General features: G+C 38.1%; 1 protein-coding gene and 2 non-coding genes across 7 annotated transcripts; all 3 read left to right on the forward strand.

The window, feature by feature from the left end:
• The first annotated feature begins 531 nt into the window (after window positions 1-531).
• On the forward strand, window positions 532-638 carry LOC112083178. Its single transcript, XR_002897477.1, has one exon. It is a non-coding gene; the product is annotated as a small nucleolar RNA R71 (small nucleolar RNA).
• A 10726-nt stretch (window positions 639-11364) lies between these two features.
• On the forward strand, window positions 11365-11474 carry LOC112083238. Its single transcript, XR_002897530.1, has one exon. It is a non-coding gene; the product is annotated as a small nucleolar RNA R71 (small nucleolar RNA).
• Window positions 11475-18194: 6720 nt separating this feature from the next.
• Window positions 18195-20700, forward strand: LOC18010955 (ABSCISIC ACID-INSENSITIVE 5-like protein 5). 5 transcript variants are annotated; one of them, XR_002897390.1, is made up of 6 exons: window positions 18195-18287; window positions 18640-19731; window positions 19956-20020; window positions 20156-20227; window positions 20307-20336; window positions 20443-20700. XR_002897390.1 is itself a non-coding variant. In XM_024150494.1 (6 exons), the coding sequence occupies exons 2-6, from the start codon at window positions 18709-18711 to the stop codon at window positions 20512-20514; spliced, it is 1230 nt and encodes a 409-aa protein (XP_024006262.1). In that variant the 5' UTR covers window positions 18195-18287; window positions 18640-18708; the 3' UTR covers window positions 20515-20700. The 5 variants fall into 5 exon arrangements, 3 of the variants coding, with proteins under 3 accessions (XP_024006262.1, XP_024006261.1, XP_024006260.1); XM_024150494.1 differs by having other exon boundaries at window positions 19956-19988; XR_002897389.1 differs by having other exon boundaries at window positions 19956-20227.
• The last annotated feature ends 5570 nt before the right edge of the window (window positions 20701-26270 follow it).

Genomic DNA, 26270 nt, shown 5'->3' on the forward strand with positions numbered 1-26270 from the left:
ATGAACTGCTTTCCTTGGAAGTTGCTGGAGAAGTTCTTCTGAAATCCTGACTGATTCTGCACTCCTTGCTGCGGATAGACCTGATCCTGAGGGTTCTCAACATTATTGCTTCTGTAGGATAAATTTGGGTGGCTTCTAAAGTTGTTGAAGCTGCGATTCTGCACATACCCTTGTCCATTCACGAAATTTACCTCCATCTGATCATTATTCTCTGCATCTACAAACTCTTGAGCAAGAGGTGCATCACTAACCTCATCAGCAAAATGCACAGATCTCTGGTTCTCTCTCAACAGCAGATTCACCTTTGCTGTAAGCTCATCAGTCTTGCTCAACTCCACACTATGAACTGCTTTGCTAGACCTGTCATACTCTTGGGATTTGTTGCTGGAGCTTGCAGCTAAGTTCTCAATCAACTCATAAGCAGCTTCTGTGGACTTAGTCATAAAATCGCCATTGCTAGCTGCATTCAAAGCATTCATGTAATCCCAGTTGACACCATCATAAAAGGTTGACAGAATCTGCTCATCAGAGAACCCATGGTGAGGGCACTCTCTTCGGTACTCCTTGTACCTCTCCCAAGCTTCGCAGAAAGCTTCACCAGGTTGCTGTTTAAACGATGAGATCTTGTTCTTCAGAGCTGCAGTTTTGGCCTTAGTGTAGAAATGGTCCAAAAATGCTGATCTGCACTCTTCCCATGTAGTCAATGACCCAGGTGGTAATGACTTCAGCCAGCGCAAAGCTTTGTCCGCAAGTGAGAATGGAAAAAGCTTGCACTTCAAGAAATCGGCTGGTATCCCATTTGATCCAGTCGTGCTGCAAATCTCCTCAAAATTCTCGATGTGGTCCATCGGAATCTCAGCAGGAAGCCCATGAAAGAGGTGCTGCTTCACCAATGAGATCAGCTGAGGTTTGATCTCAAAGTCTTGCCTCTGAATGGTTGGAGGAGCAATCGCAGCCCTGTTGTGATAGTAAGCATGCGGACTGTCCTTGTCTCCAATAGCAGGTTGTGGCTGCTCCCTATCTTGCTGCGCCTTTTGCAGCTGCTCCAATTGCTGTCGAAGCTGTTGTAGCTCGACAGCCATATTGTCATTGTTGCCTTGATCGCCCATGTTGGCTTGAATAGGTCTTTGACGTCTGTTTTCTCGCTCGACTCTTGCTAGCTCGGTGTTCGACAAAGAAACAAGATCGGTGCAGTTGCTTCTTTTGGATATGTTTGACATACACCTGAAATACACGCAAACAAGAGAACAAAAGAGAAAAATTAGTAAAGTCTTAGTCTGAATTTCAAACCAAAAATCAAAGGTAACGAATTGGTGCCCGTCGCAACGGCGCCAAAATTTGATTCACACTGGATGTACTCCTAGTTTCTACTGCAATAGAACGGTGATGTAGTTGTAATATAAAGGATTCGGAATCCAGAGGATCAGTGTTACTCTATGACTTTACGAAGATTGAATTAAAGCTAAGACGAAAGATGGTTTGTTGCAAAAAATAAAAAGTAAACAGAATGGCAAATAACGATTTAAATTCAAATTAAAACAAGCACTAGATCAAAGCAATTCGCAGGAATTTCAGAGATAAGAACCAGATGACTATTCAGGGCACAAGTTTAACGCAAGTCTCGAACTCAAACAGAAAAGCTTATCGATCCACCGTCGTGATCTCGATAACATTGTCTAACAACCTAAATCCTAAACTGTCGTTTGAACTTAGAAAATTGCAGACAAGCATTAGCTAGCAGGTTTGATCTGTTCACGATTTGCCTTAACTTCAACTGTCGTTGGCTAAGGACAAATCTCTCACCAATGTTTATTCTAGCAACCTATTACACTTTTGATGAATAGATTAACCTAAAATCGCAGATTGAGTGATCAGTTCAACCTAAGCATTAAGTCTAACAATGGTGAAGACAATAGATATCAAGCCCTATTTGCATCTAATCCCTTAACTCATGAAATCCTTTGAACGCTTTAATCTAGCTAAGAGATCTACTCAGACATGGAGAAAAGAAACACAGAAACAGATGGAAAGGAATTCATGAATTAAAATCGCAGAAGAGATAATAGGGTTCAGAATTCTTCTCAAAGTGTAGCAGATTTCTTCTCCCAAAAGCTTACAAGTAAAAACTCTCTGGTTCAGGAAATTGTAAAAAGAAAGCGTAGAAAGTCTGTAGAAAAACGTGATAATAAAAACACAGGCGGCTATGGACTTTTTATTCTCTTTCTCCTTCTAAAATTAGGTAAAAGTCGATTTCCTTATTTTTCTCCCGTCTGGAGCAGGTGCTCCACGAAGGGTCCAAACCGGGAGCAGGTGCTCCGCGGATGATTTCTCCAAAAGCGTGTGAAATAGCTCCTTATTGCTCAAATTCATCTCCTTTTGCTCTAATGCCTCCTAAACACTCCAATCCTCTGATAAGGCCTCTAAGTCACCTGAAACTTCCTGAAAAGACTCCAAAAACTCCTAAAACAATCAGTAAACACAAGTTAGAATGAGTCAAAATCTCCACTCATCAAGTGCTGTATCAGATCATCCGTACCTAGCTTCAGAAGAACATAGTCTCTATAGGAGTCAAAAGCTACCTATAGAGAAGATGTGAGCAGACGAATTCAATATCTAATGCATGATCTTAAGTCTAGCATGAGAGCGAGAGTTAATTGCTAGATCTAAGTGATTAGTTGATTAAGGTGACGAGAGTTTGGTTAATCATACATATGTCTATTCTAGTTCCATGCAGATTCCCAGAAACAGATGAAGATAAATCGCCTGGAAGCTAATTGGAAATGCCATCATATATCGATTAGAGTAAACCGAAGAAGTCTAAGTCGCCACCTATGAGTTTAAGAGTCTTTAGTTTGAGTCGATATGCTTGAGATATTCTTTTAACAATTCATCCTGCGTTGCATTTTATTTCTTGTGAATATTTGATAACACCGTATTTTGACCACTTTTATGGATCGTTTTGAAATACTTTTTCTATGTTTTTTATTGCTTCAAGTACTTTTATACATTTTTCTAGTATTTGTAGTTCCAAGACTCTTTTCAGGAAACTTAGAGAAAAGCTTAATAAAATGGATAGAATACCAGATTTTCAGCTCAGAGTCAAACCGCCAGAAGTTCACCCCCCGATTGAAGGCCTTCTCACCTTCTGATACAGCTCAAATTTGGAGAACTCAAAGATGGTACTATCAGCTTTCCAGCACGCTTTACAGCTTGGCAATCCAACGGTTCAAAAAAAGATACGCAAATAGCAAGATGTCCCGTAAACCAGCCGGCAAGCATTTCCACCCGCGACCAACAGCCATTTCACCACGGTCAGAGGCTCCCTGACTGCAGCCAAACATCCATTTCCCGCGGTCACGCACTTCCCGACCGCGGCCAGCCAACTCCGAACTAGAAGGGCCATTTCTGAAGCCCAAAATGATTCCCTCATTTAGAGAAACCCTAAGTGACGCCCAGAGATGTCTTGAGCACTATAAATACATGTTTTAGGAACCCTAATTCGTATCACCTCATAATGCCCCTGTAACCCAGTAGATAAAGTACATTACATAGTCTGTTTTACGGATTGGTGAGAATTGGAAATAGTAAATAAAAAAAATATAAAAATAGGCAGAGGAATTCATTACTTTATCTCCTTTCCCATCAGAGCCATTGTTAACCGTTGGAATGCTCTTATGTTTTAGAATACTTTTTTAGTTTTAGCTTTTAAGGAGATAGAGATTTGTCTCTTGAACCCTTGTTCTTTCTTTTTCAATTTCGATTATTGCTCCACTTTTAAATACTATGTTTTTTATTTCGTTCATCATGTCTGAGTAGTTTTATTGTTGGGTGAAGAGAATTTTTGATGGGGATATATATGTTCGATGAGGATTTCGTGAGTTATTTAAGCCGAATCTTAGAACTTTTTTTTCTGCATAAGAGTAGCGGCATGAACTACATTCTGATCCAGATGCTTGGTGACACGAAAGTGTTCATCCAGTGTCAGATCTAGTTTGGGAGAGCAAAACAAACATAGGAGTGGAAACCTACCTATGGGCGATTTGTGAATGCTGACGAGTCTTAAACATAATGCATCTTTTCTCTTCCAGGGCCAGAGTGGAAACCTACTGGTCAGGGTTGAGAGAGATAGTTGTCTATGATCACGACAGTGGCGTATTCATACGTCTGTGACTCTAGTTTGAATAGTTTTAGCTAAGATCTTATCAAATTTACTCTTTAGCAATGTTTTGAATCGTTCATACCCCAGAGAAAACTTCCCTGAAACACAGCGCCTTCTTTTCTATAGATTTACACCGATTTTATTTCAAGCTTTAGTTCATCATTTTCATTCTCTTAATCGATTTTCATTTAAGCAATTAGGTCTAGCCGTTTTTCTCGTTTTTAGTCGATTTCATTAAGATTAGTTATTAGGTCATTTTAATTCTCGTAATTTTTCGTTAAGATTAGTTTTTACGTTTTAAAGACACCACCAAAACCCTTACAAAAATCGCCTGGTTCTAGACTTCCTTACTTTATATTTCTTTCGAAGGCTTTTGCAGGAAAGAGCCTCCTTCCATGTGGATTCGATCCCTAAGTGCTACAATCGATCAGTTGTGCACTTGCGGCTATTGATTTCATTTAGGGTAAAACTTGACACCCTCACGACAGCACACATCAAGTTTTTGGCGCCGTTTCCGGGGAAGGCACGCATTTTATTTTCCGCAAAACCCTAAGAAAAGTTGGTAAATCGACTCTAGAACCATTTTTCTGCATATTTTCATTTTTCGGTTCTTTTGTTTCCATTCCCGAAGCAATGGACCCTTTAAATCAAAATCCCTACTATGAGGGAGGTTTTTACAATACTCCTCAAGCTACCAGACGCAGAGAAGAGCATACATACGCGATCTCTATGACGAAGTTCGAACCTCAAACTACCAAACGTTCCTGAACAAGCCCTACGTGCCTCTAATGGTAAACCCTAGACCACCTATGCATCGCCTACCTCACAAGATTCTCCAGAAAGATGAGAACGCCCAGCTCAGTAATCGATTGAGTCAGCTTGAAGCGGTAATCATGCACTTTATCGCAGTTCAAGCCGTGTCAAGAGCCGCCTTTCATGAGAGAATTGACAACATGTCGACTCACTTTAACAAAAAGCTTGAAGATATTTCTGCTCAAGTTAAATCCATCGAGACTCAAGCAAACAAATACGCTGAGACTATCAAAGAGAGGATAAAAGCAGTTGAAGGACGAGTCGGAGAGAACGAAGTCAGCATTCGCAAGGCTAGTGGGAACATCCGCACCTTAGAGATCAAACTCGATGAAGCAGAAGAAACTATTAATGATCATAAAAACCAGACCTACTCCTACGTGGAAGAGATTTGGGATGGAGTAGACAAGGTTTGAGATAAAGCAGAAGAAATCGACTCAACCGTGGACAAAGTAGTCTATGCTCTTGATGAAGTCGAAGAGAAGGTCGAAAAGCGTATGAAAGGACGTGAAATGCATGGTTCGACGCTTCCCATCAAAGATCTTGACCTAAAAGAAGAGGAAATAGCATTGAAAGATCCAAAAATCAGTTTAGATGGCGAAGGAGAAGATGAAACAACTGAACCATCTCAGAGTCTCTCACCAACGGTCGCAACTCCCGCGACCACAGCCAACAATCCTCCGGCCGCGGTCGTGAGTCTCCTAACTACGGCAAATAGCCCTCCTCCCGCGGTCGTGAGTCTCCTAACTGCGGAAAATAGCCCTCCTCCCGCGGTCGTGTGTCCTCCACCCGCGGAAAACCATCGGTCAGATTCGCATCAAGCTTCTTCGATTCTCACAGGTCAGTGTTCATTAGATGCACCTGCTGGAATGGTCAGGACACCTTTTCTTGAGCAAACAGTGTACGTCATCAGCTCCAAAACAATTCAAGAAGAAGATGAGGTACTTCCCTACAACATAGTTTTAGCATATGAAGATGAATACGAAGGACAATACCTCGAGGACGAAGAATATCGTTTGTTCATAGAAGGAGGCAATCCAGACAAATTGGTGGAATTAGGAGCACCAATCTCCAGGGAAAAACTCATTGAATTCAACAAGTTTGTGAAAACGATCCCTCTTTATACAGGTTTCGATGATATATGGCATCTTGGTTGCTTGCAAGTTTTCTTTAGGTACAGCAAGGAGACAAAGGAGGATATCCGAACCTACTTTGGGAGAGGCAGACGCCTGTCCTTTCCCAAGACATCACCTGATGCTGCAATTTATTCAATCCACCTTCAAAGACCTGAAGAATGCAGCTACTACACCAACAAAATCAGCAAAGAAAAGCTCGATGAGTTCAATGATGTAGTTCGAAATTTACCTGAAGGAATCACCTTTGCTAGAGCTTGTAAGGACTTCATGATAGGCCATTACTTATGTGAGAGCAAGGAATCAATCCCTGAAATAGAAGACTTGTTCAATCATACCAGAAGAGGTAAACCTGTTTGAACACTTCACAAAATCGAAGGTGCAGGTCAGTTTCTCATCTCTTGTTCTATTAGAGGTGAAATGTTTAAAGATATACTTTGTGATTCTGGAGCTTGTCTTAACATGATGTCCAAGGCAATTTCTTTGAGACTTGGTATTAAACACCTGCGCAGGTCTAAAGCAAGGATTAGTCTAGCTGATGATTCCAATGCAACACCTAAAGGGATAGCTCATGACATTCCTTTGAGAATAGGAGATTGCATTGTGCCTGTCAACTTCTACATTGTCGAAACAAGAGAAGCAACACATCCAGTGATTCTAGGATGGTCTTTTCTAGCAACTCCCGGAGCTATAATGGACTGGCCAAACCAGAGGATTTCATTTGCTAATATCGCCAAAGATGTCTTCACAGAAGCTGTCCCATACAACTGCAAAGCAGGAAAACGTTATGCAACAGAAGAGTTTGAAGAAGAACTTTGGAGTGACGAAGAACCTGCTAGGCAAAGCAAGGATATGTCGAAAAAGAATTGTCTCACGACAAGATCTTCTTCATTGGACTAAGCCACATCCTACACTAAAGTCGAGCTAAACGACTTAAAACAGAAGCGCTTAATGGGAGACAACCCATTTAGGTATTGTTTTCTTTAGGATTTTTCTTTCTTTTTTCTATTGGTCTTTTTCTTTTTCTTAGTTTCAGGTGTTTCTTATAAAACAAAAAGCAAAAAAAAATCAAAAAACCGAAAAAAAAAAAAACAAAAAGAAGGATGGTCCCTGACTGCTCGGCCCAGCAGGAACCAAGGAGAAGCAGGAACAGGCCGCATTTAAGCCCCCGCGGTTGCAGGCTTTCAGACTGCGGGAAACACCACTTCGACCGCGGCTGCAGTCTTTCTGACTGCGGCTAAGCACCACTTTACCGCGGTCGCGTGACCTCTGACCGCGGTAAATGGTCGTTCAGATGATACCCGACCCCAAACCACCCACTTCACCTCATTCTACCTCACCAAGCCCCACTCCACCTCATTCATCACTTCCCACCACCTTCCATCACCACCTATCACCTTCCCAAATCTCTTCGAATGGATCCAGTCCATCTCCACCAGCATCCCAGATCTAGGTAAGTCCTCTTTGGCCTTACCAAATTCGATTATCTATGCATTTTTTCTCATCCAATCTTGACTTGTTTCACACTGAGGACAGTGTGATTTAAGTATGGGGGAGGATTTCATCCCTTTCTAACCACTTTTCTTTCATGAGTCTTGCATTATCTGCACTTTTTGCATTTTCCTTAAAGTTTTTCAAAATCGATTTTCAAAACAAAATACGTTTTAAAGAGAATGGTGAACATGAATCAATGATAGTTGACTGTGTGCTTTTAGACTGTTCCTGGTGACATGCTCATTCATGATTTAGGACTAGACTAGGAGGTAGCTAAGCACATTTGAAACGAAGTACCCCAGAGGAATTTGAATGATTTCGATTTAGATGAAGGAATACACTAGCTCAGTTTTATTTGGACTTACCTTGGACTTAATTCTCTCATTAAAGCATTACCCAGGGAAACGAATCATACATTCAGGACTCCTTTACCCTTTTACCACTCTTTGTTGATCCTGAATGGCTAGTTCATCTTTAGGTAGTTCCCAACCTTAACCAAGTCTCTTTCAAACCACATGCACTCTTGTTTTCTATGGTCGTATATGCATATATGTGTAAAAACGTTGGAGAGAAAGAGGAACGACGCAGTTTTCAGTCACCAAAGACAGAGACCTGCGATTTTGCCGGAAAACTTCCCGGAAGGGTTCAATACATGAGGAAGCTCATTTTGCCTTAGAAAATCTCAAATTTTGGTACAATCTCGTCCTCTAGTCTCTCTCTCTCTCTCTTCAAAAGGTGTTTCCCATTTCCAAAAAAAAATCCGAAAATAGGAAAGAAAATGAAATAAAAGCCTTAGAGAGTCTAGAGAGGTCGAATTTTAAGTCTCAAGGCAAGCTAGAGTTCGATCTAATGGATTTTTGGAGATCATTTTCTGATTCCTCTAAAAAATATAAGTCTAGGGGAATAGATGTTCACAACAAAGGAGGAAGGATTATGCAACAACATTTGGCAAGAAGAAGTGACTGAAAATTGCGGTCATCAACAGGTCCTTATCTCTCTTGCGGTTTTGCATATTATCTTGCATCCTCCAGATTCATCAGGTAACCCGAAACACTTTAACTCCACCACTTAAATAACCCTTTAATGCCAAACGCCGTCTACCCTGGATGATGTCTCTAATGAAATTCACTATTACACTTAATGAATGTAGAGAGCTAGTTGACTGGAATCAAGATTTAGATTATTTAAGTTTTGCATGACGGAAAAAGTGGACTAGTATCTTTTGTGTCTTGGTGAGTTTTCTAGACTAAGTTATGGATTGATGCACGATCTTTGGTCCTAGTTTAAGAGTTCATGTCTCTGAGATTTGTGAATTTCCTATTTTGTTTTCACTTACCAGTTTAGACTTTTGCTTTGTTTGGGGACAAACAAAGGTTTAAGTCTGGAGGATTTGATAATACCGTATTTTGACCACTTTTATGGCTCGTTTTGAAATACTTTTTCTATGTTTTTTATTGTTTTCAAGTACTTTTATTACGTTTTTCTAGTATTTGTAGTTCCAAAATTCTTTTCAGGGTACATAGGGAAAAGCTTAACAAAATGGATAGAAGACTAGATTTTCAGCTCAGAGTCAAACCGTCAGAAGTTCACCCCCAATTGAAGGCGTTCTCACCGTCTGACCCAGCTCAAATTTGGAGATCTCAAAGATGGAACTATCAGCTTTCCAGCACACTTTACAGCTTGGCAATCTAAAGGTTCAAAAAAAGATACGCGAATAGCAAGATGTCCTGTAAACCAGCCTTCAAGAATTTCCACCCGTGGCCAACAGCAATTTCACCACGGTCAGAGGCTTCCTAACCACAGCCAAGCATCCATTCCCCACGGTCACGCACTTCCCGACCGCGGCCAGCCAACTCCGAACTAGAAGGCCCATTTCTGAAGTCCAAAAAGATTTCTTCATTTGGAGAAACCCTAAGTGACGCCCAGAGATGTCTTGAGCACTATAAATACATGTTTTAGAAACCCTAATTCGTATCACCTCATATGCTCTTATTTTTTTAGAATACTTTTTAAGTTTTAGCTTTTAGGAAGAGAGAGATTTGTCTCTTGAACTCTTGTTCTTTCTTTTTCAATTTCCATTATTGCTCCACTTTTTAATACTATGTTTTTTATTTCGCTCATCATGTCTGAGTAGTTTTATTGTTGGGTCAAGGGGATTTTCGATGGGGATATATATGTTCGATGAGGATTCCATGAGCCATTGAATCCGAATCTTAGAATTTTTTTCTTCTGAATTTACTTTTACTGCATGAGAGTAGCGTCATGAACTACAATCTGATCCAGATGCTTGGTGACACGAAAGTGTTCATCCAGTGTCAGATCTAGTTTGGGAGAGCAAAACAAACATAGGAGTGGAAACCTACCTATGGGCGATTTGTGAATGCTGACGAGTCTTAAACATAATGCATATTTTCTCTTCCTGGGCCAGAGTGGAAACCTACTGGTCAGGGTTGAGAGAGATAGTTGTCTATGATCACGACAGTGCTCTAGTTCGAAAAGTTTTAGCTAAGATCTTATCAAATTTACTCTTTGGCAATGTTTTGAATCGTTCATACCCCAGAGAAAACTTCCCTGAAACCCAGCGCCTTCTTTTCTATAGATTTACACCGATTTTATTTCAAGCTTTACTTCATCATTTTCATTCTCTTAATCGATTTTAATTTAAGCAATTAGGTCTAGCCGTTTTTCTCTTTTTTAGTCGATTTCATTAACTTTAGTTATTAGGTCATTTTAATTCTCGTATTTTCTCGTTAAGATTAGTTTTTACGTTTTAAAGACACCACCAAAACCCTTACAAAAATTGCCTGGTTTTGGACTTCATTACTTTGTATTTCTTTCGAAGGCTTTGTAGGAAAGATCCTCTTCCCTGTGGAGTCGATCCTTAAGTACTACAATCGATCAGTTGTGCACTTGCGGCTATTGATTTCATTTAGGGTAAAACTTGACACCCTCACGACAGCACACATCAATATTATATTAGGTTTAGTTTAGGATCTTAACCAAAAACCCCAAAACTTTTATTGGTTTATGACTTTGCTTATTTCTCAGTTTGTTGTTTCTCACAGATTAGACATCCTCCCTGTGGATCGACACACTAAGTCCTACAACGTACATCTGTGCACTTGCAGACACTAGGATTTTATAAATTTAAAACTTTTGGAGGACCAACGAGCTTGTTAAAAAACAACCCTAGGCCCGAAAGCCAATTAGTGAACACGACTGGAAACCTCCGTTTCCTCCGAAATTCCCATTTTGGAAAATTTTTTTTGGAATGGTCTCTGCTGCGGTGGGTATTGCTGATCTTAGGGATTCTCTAAGAGAGATTGTTGAAGTTGTTGAAGTTGGCATTGCGGAAGTTATTGTTGAAAAATCATTGTTGAAGGGATTTGGATATGGTCCTTGTGTTCCTACATAGTTCACGTCTTCTTCTTGAGAGGTTTGATTATTGTGAACAGCTTCACAAAATCCTTCATCTTCTACGCCATTGGTGATCTCACAGGCATGGACTGGCCGATTATGGCTCTTGAGGATTTGTCTCATCATGTTCTTTAGCTCGGTCATCCCTTTGTTATCTGTTCCGGTCAGCTTTGTTGAACGATCATAATCAGGACAATCGTGTTGCTGTTACCTTGAGCAAGAATTTCGATGAGAGCGCTTCCTTGTGCGATTTTATTTTGTCTGAAATCTCCATTGCTGGCTGTGTCGAGTGAAAGCTTGTAATTTGGTTTCAATCCTTTATAGAATTTGCTTAGCAGGCTTTATCCGGGAAATCTGTGATGTGGACAATCACGTTCATACTCCTTAAATCACTCCCAGGCTTCATAAAAAGACTCGACCGGATCTTGTTGGAAACTTTGGATTTTGTTTCTCAACAGGTTCAACCTTGACTTAGTATAAAAGTAGTTCAGGAAAGTAGTTTTACATTCTTCCGAATTAGTGATCGATCCTGCTAGCAAAGATTTCAGCCAACAGTGAGCTTTATCAGTTAATGAAAACGGGAACAATTTACACTAAGGTAATCTGCGAGAACTTGGGTTGTTCTCATCATGTTGAAGATCTCTTCAAACAGCTCAACATGATCAATTGGATGTTCGGAAGGGACTCCATGGACCTCGTTTTGTTTCACCAAATAAATTATCTAGGGTTTGACTTCGAACTCATTCTGGTTCGGGAATGGTACTTGAATCGCAGATCGATTCTGAAAGTTCTAAGTTGGTGCATCAAAGTCAGCTATACAATGATTTGGGGCTTGTCTTCGGTGTTGATTTGCAGGCTGAATGGGGCGGTTATTGCATCCATTCGGCTGTATTCCTTGGTTGTCAATTTTGGCTGCATTGATTGGTGCATCAAGGTTTGCACGTTCTTCTCTCCTCGGTTCTACATCATCTCGGTCTTGAGGGATTCTTGGGGGGATTGGATTTCCATCTCTATCGATCTGAGGTTAATCATCTCCTCTATGATCATCCTCTTGGTTATCACCATGATCGGAATTTTCATGGTCTTCATTAAGGTTGCGGTTTACGGGATCTCTAGGTTGGTCGTCGTCGGCCATTTCTTGCATCCGTATAAGTCTTCAAAGTTCTCTTTCGTGTCTGTCAAACTCGTCTAAAACAGGAATATTTGCTGCACGTTTGCGCCTGGTATTCATGCATTTTCTCTAAAAGACAGAAAAAAAAAGGAAAGAGATATTAGAAACTTAAGAAGGAACTACAGATCGGTGTCTAGAACAGTAATTAGAACAAGAAAAATAAAAATAAAAAAGCAGTAAAGCAAATCCCCGGAAACGACACAAAAAAACTTGATGTGTGTGGTGTGAGGGAACAAGTTTTATCCTAAAAGAAACAAATGAAAGCTGCAAGTGCACAACTAATCAATTGTAGTACTAAGGAATTGAATCCACAGAGATTTGTGTGCCGAGTATTTTCCTACGGTTTTTAAATTGATGTCTAGACTAAATTGGTTTTACAAGGTTGGGATTTAGTCACGATTTAATCTAAAATTAGAGAAAGCAAATAAAATTATCCTAGAAAGAAAGCAGGATATCGAATGAAAGCAGGATATCGAATGAAAGCAAAGAAAAAATGAAAATCTAGGTAAGCAAATCGATAAGGTTGTGAATAATAACTAAAAACGCTGGACTTTTGGGAACTCTATGAGGATTATAATCGGTTTCAACAATTAGGATTATAGATTAGGATTCTTGGATATCGATATATCTAGGGTTCTAGAGCTAGAGTACGGCGGTATGACTACGTCACTATCGTGATTATAACCAACTGTCTCTCGTAACCCTAACTAGTAGGTTTCCACTCTGGCCCTGGAAGGGAGAAGACAGAGGAACTTTCACAGGACCTGTCAGTACTCACGGCTCACCCATATGTATATTTCCACTCCTATTGAAGAATCGCTCGTTTCATTCTAGGTCAGATACTTAATGAAAACTTTCGCAACACTAATTATATCAGACACGAGGTGATAAATCAAGCATACATGCATTAAGAACAAGAATAAACGAAGAACATAAATAAAATCCCAGATCTAAAAACCTAGATGTCTTATTCAATTATGCGAGCCCCTTTCGGGAACCCTATGCCCAACTTGGGATCTACTCATACATAGTTGAGGTCAACATCATCATTGGTTTTAATGAAAGCAATTAAAAATAGTAAAGAAAAGAGATGAAAGAAAGCTTCTCTATTGATGAACTCAAGGTTGAGAAATCTTCTCTACAAATCGTTAAAAACGGCTAAGAAAGTTGTCTCTGTAAAAGTATGGAAGAGATGTCTAAAAATGACTTAAATGACAAGTATTTATAGCCTTCAATACTCCAAGGCGTCTAGGGTTTCAGAATTAAGGCTGAGAAATGACTTGGGCTTCATAAGTGGGCTTCTTAACTCGGAGATAGCTCGTCGTGGTCGCACGATGCGTAACTGTGGGAAATGGGTACTTGGCCGCAGTTTCACAGCTCTGACCGTGGTGAATGGCTTGTTGGCCACGGTCCTGTAGCTTGCTGGCCATCTTCAAATGTCTCCGGGGAAATTGGAATATCTTGAGATCCAACCGCTTGAATGTCTCCAAACTAATTGCATTTGAAAGCTGGCTGAGTCTTCTATTAATTTCCAATTTTGGGGATGATCAGATGGTGAGAAGGTATTTTTCTCTTCTTGAGAATTCAGACGGCCTGAATTTATCCAAAATAGTCGTTTTGTTCTAATTTGCACCTCTTTCTGCCAAATTTCCTGGAAAATCTTTAAAAAAAACAAAAACAGAGAAATCTTTTGAAAACTTTAAAAATGGAATGAAAACACCTGCAAAAGATATTAAAGTGATCCATAAAAATAGTCAAAAACCGGTGTTATCAGTAGCTCGAGCACTTAGTTTTCAAGCGAGACTTCCTATCAAGTTTTGGGGTTATTGTGCACTTACTACTGATTATTTGATTAATCGCACACCCACAACTCTTCTCAATGGGTAGACACCGTTTGAATTGCTATACAATCGTCCATCTCCGATGAACTATATTCAAGTTTTTGGCTGCAATGTTTTTTTTTTTGGTTCAAACATAGCTGTATTTGTTATGTTCACAATCAGAAGCATGGAGGGTAGAGAGTCACAGCAATAAATCCATTTTCATTGGATATCTTTTTGCCAAAAAAGGATGGTGAGTTTACAATATTGACACATAGGCTGTCTCTGTCTATCGTGTTGTAATATTCATAGAAACAGACTTTCACTTCGATGATGTAGCAATTGTGTACCACAAATAATCGAGGAACCCGAATTACTTGGTCGTGGGCATCACAAGAAACAACGACCTATTAAGCTTGCATATTTTTGTCTCGTGGTTACTTACTGAGCCGTTTCTTTTCGTCACACCTAATCCTTTGGATAATTAATTCTCTTTCATTGTCTCAGTTCTCCACCGTTTATCAGGCATTTTTCATGGCTATGACTTTCACCATAGAATCTCGAAGCTACAAAGAGGCATTTCTTGATGAAAGTGGCGATTGGCTGTTCAATATGAAGTCCTCTTGCCAGAAGATCTTGGTACATGGACAGTCGAAGATTTGCTCCCGAGAAAACTGCGCTTGGCTGTATGTGGGTTTTCAAAATTAAATTGAAATCTGATGGTTCAGTGGAACGATACAAGGCATGTTTGGTCGTTCTTGGGAATAATCAAACTGAGGTAGATAATTACGCCGAGACCTTTGCGCCGGTTGTTAAGATGGTAACAGTCATAATTTTCTTCAATAAGATGTCTCTCTTCATTGGGAAGTGCATCAAATAGATTTTTGTAACACATTTTTACGCGGAGATCTTGATGAAGAGGTATACATGCGTTTTCCTCCTAGGTTCTGAACGAATGAAAAAACAAAAGTTTGCCAATTAAGGAAATCACTGTATGGTTTAAAGCAAGCTCCTCGATGATGGTATGCAAAGCTTGCATCAGCTTTGGAAGGTTAAAGTTTTCACCATGACATTTCTGAGTACTCTCTGTTTACACTTGAGAAAGAATCCGTTTGCATTCATGTGCTTGTTTACGTTGATGACTTGATCATCACTGGTAGCTCGGTTGACACAATCAACGAGTTTAAATCTTATTTGAGCTCGTCTTTTCATTTGACAGACCTCGACATTTTGCGATACTTCTTAGGGATTGAAGTCGCACAAAATCTAGTTGGTATATATTTGTGTCAACGCAAATATGCATTTGAGATCCTCACTGAAACTGGTTTACTTGGCGTTAAGCCGGCTACTCATCCGTTGGAACAGAGTCACAAGCTTGCCTGATAGCGCAGTTATGTCGAATCCTTCTCCATACCATCATTTGAGTGGGAAACTTATATATTTGACTAATACAGATTTTGAGTTATCCTATGTTATTCATATTCTTTCTCAGTTTATGAGTGCTCCTAAGCCTGCTTAGTGGGAAGATGCGGTTTGTGTGGTTGGATATCTCAAACAAAGTGTCGAACAAGGTATTCTTCTAAAGACCTGTAGACCGCTTGTTTTATCTGTTTGGTGTAATTCAGATTGGGCATCATGTCCCCTTACTCGCTGGTCTTTAATGGGATAGTTTGTATAACTTGGCGATTCACTGATATCGTGAAAAACCAAGAAGTATGATGTTTTGTCTTGTTCTTCTACTGAGGCCGAATATAGAGCGATGACAGACACAATTCAATAGCTTCTCTGGTTACGACAGCTATTATCGGTTCTTGGTATTTCGTGTGACTATTCTATCATCCTTCATTCAGATAGTCAGTCGGCTCTCAAACTAGCAGTTAATCCGGTCTACCATGTTCGTACTAAACATGTTGTGTTGGATTGTCATTTCATCCGTGATGAGAACGTTTGTGGTACCATAGCTGCAAAACATATTTCTACTAAGTCTCAACTTATTGATATAATGACAAAAGCGCTAGGCCGGAAGGAGTTTGATATTGAAACATATTTAGTTTTTATAGTGTTTGTTTTATATCGTTAATATGTAATGTATTAAATTAATTGTATTATGTATATAAGACATAGTCTTTCTATCGATATAAATAAAAAACTCTTTTACAGTTTCTAAAAACTTCTTGTAGAGAAAAAGAGTTTTTGATCTAAAATAATTCTTAGTATCACAAAATAGTACAAAGCAATTCTTGTAATTGTTGGCAACTCTAATAACCGCAATTATCTGAAAATGCTACATTTGTGGGTGTAAACGAGAAAACCAATCAGTACTTATTAACGAGAAAACTAATCAATCCTTTAGTAGATAACATCTTAAAGTGGCAACCATTAATACGACTAAAAAACATATCCAAGTCGGTTGCAAACGACAACTCAAAGTTTATTTATTCACAAGTGAATTGAAAAATGAAAATGCCTCCTCAAGTGAACAAGATCCAAAACAATAAATGACTTAAATTTCTTATTTGTGATCGGTCCACTTACTTCTTTAGTACTCTGGTCAGAAGTTTAAAATATGGAGAAGAGGAAAAAGTATTTGTAAGGAAAGCACGTGTCATTCTATCACTGTCCATAACCAACGATAACAAGAAACGAACCATCCTCGAGTTGACACATACGAAGCCAAATCTCAGCCGTTAAACGTCGGAGTAACGTGGACGGATGTTATTTTCTTTCACTTCAGACTTTGTTTGTGGGAAGATGTCAGATATCAAAGAGTCTCCTTACCTTTTTTCATTGGTCCACGTCCCAGTTTTCAAGCTGGGCCCACTTACCATTATCAAAGCACCCACCTTATGTTTTTTTGTGTTAAAAAATTAAATACAAGGACAATAATACTCTCAGTTTCACTAATTAAGTAATTATACTATTTGGAGTTTATCATTGGCTATAGTAGTATAATTTAATAAGTTCAGTTAAATTCTAGGTGAAAAAGGAAGCCAGCTAAATAACTCTATTATTGTTTCACTCATTTAACTAAATACGCAAAAATACAAAATCATAACCAAAGAAAAAAAAAAAGAAATTCACAGTTGGACCAAAATTATAGTAATTAACAATAGAGTTAGATGATAATTTAATTTAATTTATTTTAAATACTTAATTAGTGGAAACAGTTGATTTTTCCTTGTTCTTGTTCTTCTCCACACAATTTCTAAAAATTTGTTTATTTGAATGATTTAACAAACATGTAATTAATCCATTTAATAGTATTACAATATTTTTCGTCGTCCTTCATTAGGTTTTAGTTGTCCGCAACCTCTTGTTCGACATTTTTATCACAAATTTCCAAAAGATGTGTTTTGCTTCATACATCTCATTTATTAAACAAAAAACTGACTTTATTTTTCCAGATTGCGCATATAAGAGTGAATGTAAATCAAATATCTTAGACAAAATTATTCGCGATATGATTTAGATTTCGAGAAGTTGCATTGTTTGTGGTTTGTTGGTAAACATGAATGAGATTTTTTTTATGAGAATTTTATTGACGAGAGACTTAAATGTAAAAAAATATTATCTGATGCTGAAGAAATCCATCTTGCATTACAAAGTACGATCAAGAGTTTTTAAGATAACGGTGTGAAAAACATTTTTTTTTAAAAGAGGTTGGTTCTGAATTAGACAAGATGATTATCCATTATTTCAATCTAATAAATTGAAAAGTAAAGTGAAAATATGAGTTATTCAAGAAGCTATGATATGTTTCCGTAAGAATTGAATAAAGAAGAAATATTTAGATTGCTGCATAACATTCTAGGAAGCTGTAATTCTAAGTAATATGTGATTTTAAAATATATTTCGAATTATAAAGTATTAGAAAATAAAATTTTAAAGACAGTATGATGTATTTTTGTAAAGGTGTATAGAAAATCTTAATCGAAAAACATATGGACAAAAAAATATATATATTAAAAAAGAAAACCAAATTACTGAAAAAAAACGTGTAAACCCCATACTTCAGGAAAGGAACTCCACGGTATACTAGATCCATACCATGACCGTAGATGCAAAAGAAAAACAACATGAAGTCACAACACACAAAAAAATAAAAAAGCTAAAAAGTGATAGTGACGCCTACATAAAAATATATTTAAAATGTAAAGGTTAAAAAAGTATTGCTAAATGTAGTATTTATTCGTATGGTTAGGAGACAGAGAGACACTTGGCTGAGGAGACAAAAGAACGAACTAGAGACATTTTTGGGCAACGGATTAAGCCAAAAAACTAAGGTAATAAGATACTCTTCTGATTACTCTGTGTGTGGATAATTGCTATAGCTCGTCTTCTTTAATTGTTTCCATTGTTGACCACATTAATTTGGATTAATTTATAATTACTAATTTAGCCTTTATTTTCTCATAAACCCATTTATATTCTTGTTCGTCGAATCCGATTTTATCCGTTTAATCAAAACTATGTGGAATCTGTTAGTATATTGCTTTTCTAAGGGGTTTTTGAATTGGGTTTTTCAAATTTTCTGGAGCTTCTTTATGTTTCTGATCTGATTCTGTGAAATTCACTGAATTTCTTGATTTTGATGACAAGGGTTTAACTAAAATTTTACTAATTCTTGTATTCAAGGTCATTTCCAGATACATAAGAACCTAGTGGAAACAGATTCTGCAGAACATCATTTTCAAGAACAACAGTATGGGAAATGAGCCACCAGGAGATGGTGGTGGAGGAGGAGCGTTGACCAGACCGGCGTTGACCAGACAAGGTTCGATATACTCGTTGACATTCGATGAGTTTCAGAGCAGTTTAGGTAAAGATTTTGGGTCAATGAACATGGATGAGTTGTTAAAGAACATATGGAGTGCTGAAGAAACACAAGCCATGGCTATGGCTGCTTCAACTAGTAGTATGATTCCAGTTCCTGGAGGCCAAGAGGGTTTGCAGTTGCAGAGGCAAGGCTCGTTGACTCTGCCTCGAACGCTAAGCACGAAAACAGTTGATCAAGTGTGGAAAGATCTCTCCAAAGATTGGAACAGTGTAGGAGGAACAAGCTTGTCTCAGTCTCAGAGTCAGAATCAGAGTCAGAGTCAGAGTCAGAGTCAGAGTCAGAGGCAGCAAACTTTAGGTGAAGTAACTCTTGAGGAGTTCTTGGTACGTGCTGGTGTTGTGAGAGAGGAAGCTCAGGTTGCTGCAAAAGATAAAGATGGTTACTTTGGTAACGATGCTAACGCTGGTTTCTCTGTCCAGGCTTCTCCGCGGGTTGTTCCCGGTTTAATGGAGAATCTTGGTGTAGAGACTGCAAATCATTTGCAGGTTCAAGGTTCTAGTTTGCCTCTGAATGTAAATGGAGCTAGATCAACATACCAGCAACAACCAATCTTGCCTAAGCAACCTGGTTTTGGTTACGGAACACAAATTGCTCAGCTTAATAGTCCTGTGGTAAGAGGTGGTCTTATGGGACTTGGAGATCAGCCTCTAACGAATAATATGGGCTTTGTCCAAGGTGTTGGTGCTGTGTCTCCTGTTACGCCATTGTCATCAGACGGGATAGGGAAGAATAACGGTGATTCTTCATCGCTCTCTCCGTCTCCTTACATGTTTAATGGTGGTGTGAGAGGTAGAAAGAGTGGTGGCACTGTGGAGAAAGTTGTTGAGAGAAGGCAAAGGAGAATGATAAAGAACCGAGAATCAGCTGCGAGGTCACGGGCCAGGAAACAGGTAAAATGTTTAATCTATACTCTCTTTGATTGTGTTATATCCCAAAAAGACTTTGTAAAGTAATCTTGTAGTTAAGTGTTGAAATGAAAATGTATAGTGTCTTTGTCTGAGATAGTGTAGTAAACAGAAACTTGAAAGAAATTGTGTTTCTTGTGGTTGAATTGAATCTTGGAAACGTATATGAACCTTCTGGTTTTGGTGTATATACATGTTGCCATACGCAGATGTTCACGGCAGACCAGACCATATACTGGAATGTAATTTGCTAAAGTCTCGAGGTGGCTCAGAGGTTGTATTGACTCCATTTCATCAAGAAGTTGTAGTGACTCTATTTACTGTGACCGACCTGTTGAGTTCTACATGTTTTGAATGGCACTCTAGTATATCTCATTACCTTCTCAGTAGTGCTTATTTTGGTTTCTAGGCTTATACCGTGGAGCTTGAAGCTGAAATTGCAAAGTTAAAGGAAGAGAATGATGAGTTGCAACGAAAACAGGTAATCGCAAACCATATTTGCTCGTATCTTACCTTCATTTCTTTTAGTTTCTCACCATATTCCTTGTGTTTTTTTACAGGCAAAGATTATAGAAATGCAAAAGAATCAGGTAATCATTTGACACCAATAGCTTCTTATTAATCTCTAAACTGCACATTTCCATAGCTGAACTTATGAACTCAGTTGTTTCCGTGCTGTGTATGCATATACAACAGGAGATGGAGATGAGGAATCTTGAAGGTGGTCCAAAGAAAAGGCTGAGGAGGACAGAGTCAGGACCTTGGTGAATCATACTTAGCTTCTGTAGATAAATTATCCCACTTAGGTGTTTAGTTTGAAGTCTGAGAAGAGAAAAGAGCTTTCATGGTTTGTATTGTTAGCTCTCTCCATATATGTGTTCTCTTATGCGTTATACAGACACGGGATCATCAGAATCTTTTTACTTTAACTAGACCAAGATGCTCTTTGATATGTTGCATGTATTATATTGTTAGTTTCTTCTTCTTGGTTTTTCTCCGTTTGTCATAATTACAACCTCAAAAGGCAGTTCTTTATTAATTGACATAAGACTATCATAATTTTATTTAAGCACAAAATAATGAGACTACAATAATTAAAGCAAGATTATCTACATACTAGGTGTTGGCGCGGACGGAAAGGTTTCAAAATATCCATTTTGTGGAAAAGTCATTAAAAATAAATATGTTAGATATTTGTGACTTGATTGTCAATCGAAGTCATTAAAAATGAATATGTTTTGTGACTTGATTGACAATTGACGATGGACTCATAATATCCATGTACTAAGTCGTTAAATGAGCCATGTTAATCAAGCCCAAACTTAAACACATTTGCCCACAAAAATTCGTAAAACAAAACTTAATGTTATAAAATATAAACCGAAGAGAATTAAAACAACTGTTTGAGATATACATAATCAAAATAAAGCTAACCAAAAAAAGTAAACACCATTCAAAATTAAACACCAAAAAAAAATACTAAATAAATGTATGAAATTCAAAACTACTTGTAGTTCTTCGAATTCTATTTTTATCCACTTATTTATCTTTTGGGTTTACTTCTTAGAGTTCTTTCACATATTTTCACATATGACTCACAAATTAAAGTCAAATGCAAATCTAACCTCTTTTTTCTTCCTCTTCAACATTAACCATTTTCTTCCTACTATCTCCCTAAAATCACATATAATAATGTAAATGCCATTATGTTTATAATTATCGATTTTTTAAAGAAATTTAAAAAAAAAACACAACCATCCTAAAAGCATGTCCAGTGGGGGTTCATCCCCACATTTGAGCTCGAAATCATATGCAAAACTGAATTAAAAAAAGGAAAAAAGCTCATTTTGGACGGATCGGTTCATCCGGTTGAACCTGATGAACCCGTCTCTTATCCATGTGTCTTGAGGGGATTGGAGGAAAATCGGGGAAATTTTGGGGGAGGAAAAAAAAACTATCGGCCCAATATTCATTCTCTTTCCCGGATAATTTTTTCTTTCTCTCGTTCCCTTCTCCGGCGATTTTTCGAGAATCCGTCGATTCCGTTCAAACCGGCGAATTTTTCTGGTGGGTTGGTAATCGTAGCATCGCGTTTCCGTCTGAACGTCAAGGTAATCCTTTGGTCTTCAGTTCTCGGTTTATTTTTTAACGAATTCGTAGGATTAGGGTTTCGTATATTTGGGGAAACACTGGAATTCCAAAATCGGTGTTTTTTTTTGGGGATTTTGGGTGGATTACGGATGCTTGCCTCTTAATTCGTATGTCGATAAGTATTTCTATATTTTAAAAATTGTGTTTGTATTTTTTTCTTAATAAATTGTATTCTTCTGTAGTTTGCAATATATTGTATTCTTTTTTTAATAAGTGATTTTTATTTTAATTACAAAAAAAAATTTCAAAAAAAAAAATTAATATAAAATTCCGGATGAACACCATTAACGGGTTCACTAATGGAACCTCAAACTTAACCAGATTTCATCACAAAAACGAAAAAACAAATTATTTATTTAATCTGATGAACCCCATAAGGGGGTTCACTACTGCACATGCTCTAAGATATATTAAGTATTCACGAAAATGCCATCATCTTCAATTTCACCAACTACCACTACCAACCAAAATGAAGCTTTTAATGCTTGCCCATCCGCATTTGAAGCTCTAAATGCTTATTAGGCCGCTCAAAACTTCATTCTATCTTCAAATTTCTCTCCAGTTTCATCTAAAAATCTCTTTCATGGTCGAGATTGATATGTTTGAATTTGCAATCATCTATTTTGTGAACTTTTTGGATAACCGAGTTCTGGGCTGGTTTGCTTTCGGTGCATTTCAAAAATTCTGAGCTTCTGTCAAAGTTAATCGAGTTCAAATTGGATGGAGGTAAACACCTAATTCTTTTCTTTAACATTGGCTACGTTTCGTAAAAGTAGACTTCTTTTACAGTCTGCTAGTCAACGCAAAAGGTTAGATTTGCAATTGACCTTTAGATATTTTTTTGAAAGTAGACTTCTTTGTAAGTCTGTGAATGTTCATTTGAATACAAAAAAAAAATCTTGTAGACTTCTATTTCAGTCTGCGGAAAAGCGAGGTTGTTTTTGCATTTGACCGAAAAATGTGATGCTTTGACTTTTGTTGCAGACTTCGTTGAGAAGTCTGAGATATCAAAGTTTGACCTGAAAGGTTATTTTTGCATTTGACCAAGATGTTGACCAGCTTTGACTGTTCCAGCAGACTACTAAAGAAGTTTGCTAGGAAAATTAATAGCAGACTACTAAAGAAGTTTGCTATTAATATAATTCAGATTTGGTCAAATGTAAAAATAACCTTTCAGCAGACTTATAAAGAAGTCTGCGGCCAACTACAAAAGTCTGCTATGAAAGTCAAACATTTGGTCAATTGCAGAAATAATCTGGAGCATACTTCGATTACCGAGTAAACGTCTTCAGCAGACTGCAATACAACCGAAGACTTCTTTCCCCGGTAGCAGACTTCTTTCTTGTAAAAGTCAAACTTTTGGTCAATTGTAGAAATAACGTTTTGCTTTTGCAGACTTCATATAGAAGTCTTCTAGAGAAAGTCAAACTTTGGTCAGTTGCAAAAATAACACTTTCTTTTTGGTAGACTTCTACGTGAAATATACCTGGTGGAGTTTTTCTGGAAGTCTGCATTTTTTTCATTTTAAATTGCATTTTTTAAACTTGTGTGTGATGAATTTTTTTTATTTTTATTTTTATTCTTGTATATTACGTATAGTTCCTTCACCTGTATGAGTTTTGTATGCTTATGTGTTAAACATAAATAGTTATGAATTTTCTAGATTTCAAAGGTAATTAGCACATATTAGCAGACTGCATATGAAATTTGCGTATGAAGTCTGCTGAGACGAAGGAGAATAACACAGCAGACTGCAATAGAAATTTGCCTATTATTTTAATAAAAATTCACGTTGATATGTGTTATAATTACAAAGTGATGAATTTTCTTGAATGTTTAGGCTTTTAGCGGATTATAGCAGACTTCTTTAGAAGTTTATAAGTCTGCTCTATGTTACTTGGAAAACACGGTTTCTAATGTGGTTTACCTTTTTTTTGCAGATGCCGATTCAGTTGCCTGTTGTATTTGGAGAATGAGTTATGGGTGCTCAGTCGTGGCATTTTGTGGTGGATAATCGCAAAGAAGGAAGGTTGTTCTTCTTGAATGATGGTTGTACACATGAAGAACTCATAGCTATGGCTCTAGATGATTACATGCTGGATGGAAAAACTGACAGCGTGTCTATCACTTATGCATTGCCAGATTCAATGTTAGCAAACATGGCTCCAGATACCCCTCCTATGCATATTACAAATGATAGACAAGTACAGAGTTTGATTGGGTTGAGTAAGACGCATGTTATACGTCTTTGTGTATCTAGTCATAAGGATCATGATGGACGTACTGGTGGTCTTGACGCTGCTGATGGGTTTTCTGTTGAAGCTGAGAATGAAACTACAGAGGAAGGTGAATATGAAAATGTTGATGAGTATGATGATGATGATATCAACGACGACATCAAAAACGAACCAGTAAAAGAGGAAGACGATACAGACTCTGAGGATGAGGACTACAGCCAATATGGGAAAGTGAAGGATGAGGATTCAAATTCTGATTCAGAGGGTGAGTGGATTGAAGAACCGGTTAAGGCTCCTCAAAGAGGATATGAAAGAAACTGGATTGACAAAATAAAATCATTTTTGCTACAAAAGATGAGCTCATTTCAGAGATAAGGTTGACGGCTGTTATGTTGAAGTATGCATTCAGAGCTGATAAGTCATCGAAACGTCTGTTTGTTGCTAAATGTGCTGTTAAAGGATGCCAATGGAGAGTTAGAGCAGCTGTAAAGAACGAAGCAAAGACGTTTTGGGTCACAAAATATGTCAAAACTCATACCTGTTCTGTTTCAGATCAGTTGGCTCACCGAAAGCATACGTCTCCAAGATATATTGGGAAGTTATTTATAGAGCGTGTGGGAATAATTGATGGGATTACTGCGCTACACATCAAAGATTCAATGCAGGTGATGTTTGGACTGAAACTAGACTACACAACTTCGTATAGAGCTTTGATGTATGCACAAGAATGTGTGAGGGAAACCCCTGAGAATGGATATAGCCGACTGGCTTCTTATTTGCGTCAGATCGCTGAAGCAAATCCGGGTACTATAACTGCCCTTGAACGCAACAGTCAGAATAGGTTCAAATACCTATTCATAGCCTTCAGAGCCTCCATAGCTGGTTTTCAATATCTCAGACGGGTCATTGTTGTTGATGGGTCTCATCTAACTGGAAAGTATGAAGGGATTCTGCTAGTGGCGACAGCACAAGATGGTAACTTCCAGATATTTCCACTAGCTTTTGGAATAGTGGACTCTGAAAATGATTTCGCATGGGAATGGTTTTTTTATAAAACTGCGGGAGTGTTTTACAGACGAATATATGTTGGTGATAGTTTCAGACAGGCATCATTCCATTAAGAAGGTATGTGAGACTGTTTTATCGTGGGTAGCACGCGGGATATGCTATTATCATCTGCAACACAATATAGTCACTAATTTTAATGGGAAACATCTTATGTACTTGGTCAAACGTGTTCCGTATGCATATACGGTTCATGATTTTAACAGGTATATGGACGAGATAAGGCATATAAAACCTGAGCTTGCAACGTACCTGGAGGAGGCATGCATTCAGTTGTGGTCAAGAATTCACTTTCCGGGTGATAGATACAATATAAAGACGAGCAACATCGCAGAGTCTATCATCTCCGCTCTCAAACGGGCACGGGATTTCCCATAGTATTTCTGTTGGAGTACATACGGGAGAAGCTAACAAAGTGGTTTTGTAAAAGGCAGGAAGATGCTTTGAGTCTTCAAACCATCCATACTCAGGGAGTTGAATATTTGTTGGCAATTCGTTCACATTATGCTGATAATTTGATGGTTGAAGGCATAGATGGTTGGCGATTCAATGTGAAAGGAGGATCACATAACTGTGTTGTTGATTTGGAACTTCGAAAGTGTGGGTATGGCGTGTATGATATTGAGAAAACACCTTGTTCTCATGTTATAGCCGTTTCAGATGCAATGCATATGCATCTGGCTACTCTTGTATGCCTGACAAACTCCAAAGATTACTTGTATGCAGCATACTCGCATAATATATATCCTCCAAGCATTGCAATGAAAACTGATATGAAACAGTACAATATCTACCTTCGAAAGTCCGTCGTAAAAAAGGCAGGCAAAAGAAGTCAAGATGGCAAACTTGGCTGGAGCTTTCGAGGCATAAACAAAAAAAACCCCATAAGATCCACAAATAGTACAGTTGTTCGAAATGTGACTAACCAGGACATACCAGACTGGATTGTGTAAGTGTTATGTTACCTGATACTTTTAAGGTTTACTTGGGTTGAAGTTAATTTCCTGTGTTTTTTTTGTAGACGTGGAAGATAGGATAACAGAGGACTATCTACAATAGCAGACTTTCAAT

This window comes from Eutrema salsugineum, unplaced genomic scaffold (genome assembly GCF_000478725.1).
Source record: "Eutrema salsugineum unplaced genomic scaffold, Eutsalg1_0 scaffold_7, whole genome shotgun sequence".
Lineage (NCBI taxonomy): Eukaryota > Viridiplantae > Streptophyta > Magnoliopsida > Brassicales > Brassicaceae > Eutrema > Eutrema salsugineum.